Consider the following 6,676-nt stretch of genomic DNA (forward strand, 5'->3'; position numbering starts at 1 on the left):
ATTTTTGCTTGACTAATTTATTTGCTTATTTGTTTACCTACGATGAAATCGTTATGAAAAATTGATGTTTGCATATTTCTATAACAAATGGATGTGATTCTTAATTATGTTGTTTATGGAAATGTAGAGAATTTACCAAATAGGGAGAGGTTCTCATCGCCCAAGTTTTAGTTGGATAGAAATTTGGATTCACGCAACTTGGTTGCATGATGCACTACAAGAAAAATAGCCTTTAATGACGCACAAAGAATGACACTTGCTGATTCACGTTACGTATTTTTGGGCGTCCTTAAAAATATTGTCAGACTTCCAAAATTTGAAGGATAATGGATACGCATTTTTACGTGCCCTTAAATTAGTGTTTCAAGAAAAAAAATTAAAAACACGGAGGGCGCTTTATCTTAAGCGTGCGTCTTCTATAGGTGTCGCTTTATAATTTTAAGGAAACGCGCCTTGAGAAGATAACGGGGGGAAACGAAACCCTAAAATTTTGAAAACCCGCCTTTCTTTTCTACCTTCTTTTCTTCATCTTCACAATCAAATCTCCCCTTCTGTTTCTCTATTTCGATGGTTGTTTCCCTCTTGCCTTAATCACGTCGTCGCCGCGAATCACAAACCGAAGGCTGAAGCAACGAAAACATTGTAACTTTGTCTTAATTGTTTCATGGTGGTTGAAAATGTTTTCCTTGTGTATCAGTTACCACTATCGTCGCCGTTATCTGACCTTCACTTGGTTCTAATGAAAGGGAAAAAGCATGGTTTGTGTATTTGTAAACCCGATATAGATATTTTTGGGTCCAATTTTTAGGGATTACCATAAATCCCCCTAAATCCAACCATTACTCATTCATTCCCCATAAATCCCTTCATCTTGATTACGATCTACAAACCCCTTAAATCCCCCAGTTAGAGTATGTACCATGGATGCTGTACGCCGACCTAATCTCGATCTTAGTAATTCTTCACCCATTTCATCAATTTACACCAAAACCCCTCAAACACCAACCTCTTTCACTTTTCCCTATAAGTACCGATTATCTTCTTCCAATTTCAATGGTTACCATAGCAAGTGTAAAGTACCAACACCATGTCAAGCTTTACCCAAGGAAAATTCGAACGAATCAGTTGAATCCAATAAGAAATTGATTGATTCAATCGCTAAAGGTTTGATTGGGCTCGCTGCTGCAGTTTCTGTTTGTTTAGATTCGCCAGCTCTTGCCGAGTCCTTGACAATAGCATTCCCAGCTTCTCGTACTCATGAGGTAGGTGTTCAGTTCGATCATCTTTTTTAGTAGTTTGTTTGGGTCGTGCAGATAAGGTGTTCGATCTATTGCTTATATGGGTTTGGTAAAATTTGATTTCGTAACAGGTGAATGCTGTGCAGCGAACTCTCGTAGAGACTTGGGGTTTGAGATGAAAAAAATTGAAGATCACAACTTATAAACATATCTACCAAAATTTTTTATTAGAAGTTGTTAAATAAGTATCCCAAGGATCTTATTGTTCACTGTAATCATTTCTATAGCACTCCTCTCCTCTTTTCAGAAGATACTTCTCAATTGTGCATACCAAATGTTTATGAACTTGATGTTATTACTGGAAGCTGAAAAAAGAATTAGTGTTGGTTAAAAGTGTTGTTGAACTTTGGTTGTATTATTAGTATTATCATTTTTATTTTCCACACTATATCTTGTGTATCGATATGCTCTACAGGCAGCAGACATAACTCTGCACTAGCAACACTTGATGGAATTGATGTAATGGGAAGCAAATTAGCTGATGAGGTGAGTATCATCCTCCTTAATCATTTTTAGGGTTAAATCCAAGACCTAGAAATATTCATTTCTGCTATGACACAACATTGTAGTTTGAAGTAAAAGTGGTGGTTTTGGTTGCAGGTGATATCTATGATAGAACGCAATCCTAAAGTTGAAAAGATATCATTTATAGGTCACTCACTTGGTGGCCTGATATCAAGATATGTTATTTCTAATCTCTACACACAGAATCAAACATACCAAGACAGATCTGGTAAAATTGCTGGAGTTGAGGCTATTAACTTTATTACAGTTGCGACTCCACACCTTGGCTCAAGTGGACACAGACAGGTTTGTAACTTGTGAGTTAATTATTTGGAAATAGTTGATGGAAGTGTTGGTGGTTTCAGGTCCGAATATTCTGTGGAGTCAGAGGTCTTGAGAAAGTAGGGTACCACAGTTCTGTGGTGGTTTGAAGAACAGGAAGACATATGTATTTGAAACACAAGGCTAATGGATAGAGACAGACCCCTCTCTTGGTTCAGATGGCCAATGATTCAGAACACCTAAAGTTCATGTAAGTCTTTCATTGACATTCCCCCCCCCCCCCTTTTTTTTCCAGCTAAACACAGTAGAAAAGAAGGAGAATTTGGAGATCTGTTTGCATGAATTTTGTGGTTTATTTTGTAGATCCGCATTGGAGTCGTTCAAACGCCGTGTTGTTTATGCAAATGTCCATTCAGACCGTATCCTAATATTTTTTCCTGAAAAAATCTACCATTAAGTTTTGGATGTTTTTTTTCCTTAACTCAAGCACTAGAAATAGATCTTGTGGGATGGATCACATCATCAATCCGTCATCAGATTCAGCTGCCTAAGGTAAAAAAATAAAATAAAATAATATTACTAGGTATAGTGTAATTAATTTATCTCAGTATTTTTATAGATAAAAAATCTTGTGAGAAGTGGTAGATATCCCCATATTCTCAAGGAAGATGCAGAAAATATCACAAAATAAGAAACCTCTCTGGACCCACATCCCAAAACCCACAAGACTAAGACAGCCACTGCCACTGCCACTGCCAGCATGGAAGGTAGCAACCAATTCATTATTCAACTGTTGAGTTATATGAATTCTAATACCATCAATTAAAAATGCAGAAATGATGATTAAGGGATTGAGTCAAATAAGTTGGGAATGGGTTGATGTTAGCTTTAAAGGAAGTAACCAAAGATACCTTGCACACAATACAATCCAGGCAAGCATCACACCCCCGCCCATATGTTTCTTTACATTTCAATCTCTATTCTTCATTATTATTATTCATGTTGTTGTTCAAACTTAAAATAAAATTTCCCAATTTGTTAGGCAACTTTATGCCATTCAGACAATCTGTGGATGATCATAACTTATAAAATATCTACCAAAAAATTGAAGTTGTTAAGCATCTGAATCTGGTTCTTTCCCAAGTTTGAGATGCAAACCAAGAAAGTAGCAATGGGAAGAAATTCTTCTAAAGCACTTGCTAGTCCAAAAGTTTCAAAAACTCAGAAGAAGGTTCCTGAAGATGTCAACAACCAAGAGAACAGAGCCTCTCAGATGATTACATCCTCTGCTAGAAAAAAAACCAGGTTAGTTGGTTACCCTTTTTTATTTTTTGACATTATTATTACTTTTTGTTCACTGAGGATTATAAATTTGGATGCTTTATGTATCTATATCTTTTGTAACTAGCAGCAGCCACCTACCCAAAGGATAACAAGGAGAATGTTGATGTAACTAATTTAAATGCTAGAGGCATATGTTTGGACAATGATTCTTATATTGCAATCAATAACATGTCTGTGGATTCTGAGGTAATCATATATCTATCCATTTTTTGTTTGACTTTTGGATTTCATTTTCATCAATCATCATCATAAGATAAATGGCAATATCTTGTAATTATGGATTCTCACAAAGTGAAAGTGTTTCTTTTTTATATGATGTAGGGATGTGAGACAATAGAATCTTTTTCAAATGGAACCATATTTTCTCTGGCATTCCATATTTCCAGAAATACTGAAGGAGAAATTGTAGATGGAGGTATATAATTAAACTGCTATTTTGCTTGCATGAAACAGATTTAGCTTAATATTAGCATAAAATATGTTTATTTGTGATACATAATTAGGATGTGGTGTATCAAGTGAAGTGTTAGCCATATACCAATGATGAAAGACTCAAAGCTAGTGAACACAATAGATCGAGATGAGAACATGCTTCCTATTAACATGATCAATGGCCTTGCTCTTACTCGTGATCTGCTAGTTGTTCTTGTAAGTTTTTTTTTTTTTTTTTTTTTTTTTTTTTTTTTTTTTGACATGAAAATCTATGTATTCACCTTCTGTTACATCTTTTGCTAGTGCTGACATGACAGTGAGAAAACAGCCACATCAGAAGATGTATAAGCTAAGAACTAGCTGTGTTAATGTGTCCCATTCTCATAACCCTGGTAACAGGGAGCACACAAAGGCTACAACTCAAGAAACATGTGACAGTTGGTGAAAAAGGTGTTGTTTTAGCCACCCCCCCTTTTTTTTTTTTTTTTTTTTTTTTTTTTTTTGATATTTTACATTTGTATAAACCTAATATGCTTTTGATTTCTGAAATAAATTGATTTGTGCAGGGGAAATGTGGCTTATAAGAGTGGAGATTTATCAAAAGCTGAAGTATGTTATTCAAAGTTTAGTTCAATACAACATATAGAGACACCTGGCGTTTGTATACAACTTCTTATTTTCTGTTATAGCAATCGTGCAACTATACGCATGGAATTGACTGAAATTCATTCCATTTCCTCTAGCCAACCAAACATGATAATGGAATGTAATGATCTATTCCATTATTGTTATGGATTTTATTTGTTTATGTATGCTCTTACAAGATTTGTTGTAAGTCCTTTAATCCCAAGCCACTAGACATCAGGACAGTTATTAGCTTTTGTACACAATCGTCTAACTAAATGTACCTTTTAAACTGGGATAGTGCAGGCCTATGCATGAGATCACATTTTCAACAATGGACATACCAAAGCTCCTAAGTCAGGTATTAAAAATTCCACCTTTTGCCCCTGGCTTGATGCATATTTACTATTTAGCTTATTATTTTGATTTACAGTACTTGTAGGAAATTAGAAGCGAGGGGCTACATAATGATGTTTCATAGGTGCTCCCTGGTTATAAATAGGTATGAATATGATTTACACTTCAAATTCACATTGTATCCAATTATGGAGAGGATATTTAGCCCCATAGTAGTAGCTTATTTGCAGGAGTAAGCAATTTTTCTTTAATTTAGTTTTTCTTTTACCATTTGTTTAATTTAATTATTCATTTTTTATGTAATTATTGATTTTGCATGAGAGAAAAAAAGTTTTATATATCAATCTTGAAAAATGGGATGTTTATTTGATAAGTGAGGTCTGAAATAGGTTTTGTGTAGGTTGTGTCTATACCACTACTCACAAGTAATCCATTCATAGCCGTGTTGACTAGATTTGCTCTCTCGTTGACTTTAAATTGTGCATCCATTATAAAGAATGTTTTATCTGTAAGTTTTTCAGGGACTAAATATGTCTACTTCATTAATTGCATGCTACTATTAGTTTACTACTTAATATAAGATAATATTTGCACATATTTATGCAAAATGCAAGAAATGTTATAATTATTTTTATCTTGATAATTTGGTTTATTGTCATCAACAGGTATCCATCATAACGGGGACATTCATGCTGCATAATAAAGTTGTGGTAATCTTCGCCTCCTCAGTTCTATAGCTTTTTTTAGGGTTAGATTCATAAAGTAACAATGCACTTTCATTGATTTATTTATTTATTACAAAGTTATAACATCCTAATTTCATTTTTTCTTATTAGAACATTGTACTTTGAAAAATCTACCCAATTATCTTATTGTATAGCTTGAGTGCATCTGTGGCTGAATCTTAATAATAATTCAGTTTTATATTATCTTATTGTGAAGTTTGTTTAGTAAGCTTAAGAAGAGTAAACATGGGATTTTTATCTCAGTTGCAGTCAAATCACAAGCTTCCGGGGCCAATTCAGTTGTTGCGACATTTTTTGAATTCAAACACCTTTTTCTTGTGTATAAGTTTAATAGCAAATTCATTACTTTCTTGTGTATAGGTTCTATTAGAAGACAAACATATTTTTGATCCCTTTGAGATTTATCCATTTGTCTACTATTGGAATGATTATTTGTATGACATCAACTTTCGTGCAATGTATTATATTTTTTGTATATGGTATTTTGTTTTCTATTATGAGACATGAAATGGAAATTTAATTTGGAAATTAGTAAATCTATAAATATATTTTTTTAAACAGTTAAAATTATGATACGCAAAAATGTGTGTCATCTGCATTTATGACATGGCCTTTCTTGACAGGGGCTTTCTTGATACGCATTGTGTGTCATTAACACGCGCGTCGTAAGGTTACGATACGCAAATGCGTGTCGTCTTCCTTTATGATAGGGCCTTTCTTGATAAGCATTGCGTGTCATAAACGTGCGTCGTAATTGCGCGTCATAAATGAGCATCGTAAATGCACGTCGTCTCTCTTTATGACAGGGCCTTCCTTGACGCGCATTTGCGCGTCGTCTGAGCCCTTTATGACGCGCAATGAGCATCGTAAAAGGCTGTTTTTCTAGTAGTGATGAATGAGAAATTTCACGTTTGGAAATTAGACTAATTCGTTGACAAAGTGTTAAGTGAAGGACTAGGAGATCGATCACATAAGGTTATGTGTTGATCAAGTCCACCACAAGAGTAACAAAGATAGTCGTCATGATTTACTATTGTTAAGTAAATATGATTACACTTATTAGATTAAGTGTAATTCTTAGTTGATTGT

General features: G+C 34.3%; 1 protein-coding gene across 1 annotated transcript; it reads left to right on the forward strand.

Moving 5' to 3' along the window:
- The first annotated feature begins 1,760 nt into the window (after window positions 1–1,760).
- LOC145036257 (uncharacterized) lies at window positions 1,761–3,851 on the forward strand. The gene is made up of 7 exons (XM_078984711.1): window positions 1,761–1,784; window positions 1,899–2,108; window positions 2,380–2,503; window positions 2,919–3,016; window positions 3,229–3,397; window positions 3,493–3,614; window positions 3,750–3,851. The coding sequence occupies exons 1-7, from the start codon at window positions 1,761–1,763 to the stop codon at window positions 3,849–3,851; spliced, it is 849 nt and encodes a 282-aa protein (XP_078840837.1).
- The last annotated feature ends 2,825 nt before the right edge of the window (window positions 3,852–6,676 follow it).

Source organism: Lactuca saligna, chromosome 3, assembly GCF_052625555.1.
Source record: "Lactuca saligna cultivar CGN05327 chromosome 3, ASM5262555v1, whole genome shotgun sequence".
Lineage (NCBI taxonomy): Eukaryota > Viridiplantae > Streptophyta > Magnoliopsida > Asterales > Asteraceae > Lactuca > Lactuca saligna.

Bases quoted from the DNA above. Each gene is read 5' to 3' on its own strand.
- LOC145036257 (XM_078984711.1), top strand. From the start codon at position 1,761: ATGGGAAGCAAATTAGCTGATGAG. The intron at 2,504-2,918 runs GTATCCTAATAT...TTAAAAATGCAG, and splicing joins TGCAAATGTCCATTCAGACC to AAATGATGATTAAGGGATTG. The intron at 3,398-3,492 runs GTTACCCTTTTT...TTTTGTAACTAG, and splicing joins AAAAAAAACCAGGTTAGTTG to CAGCAGCCACCTACCCAAAG.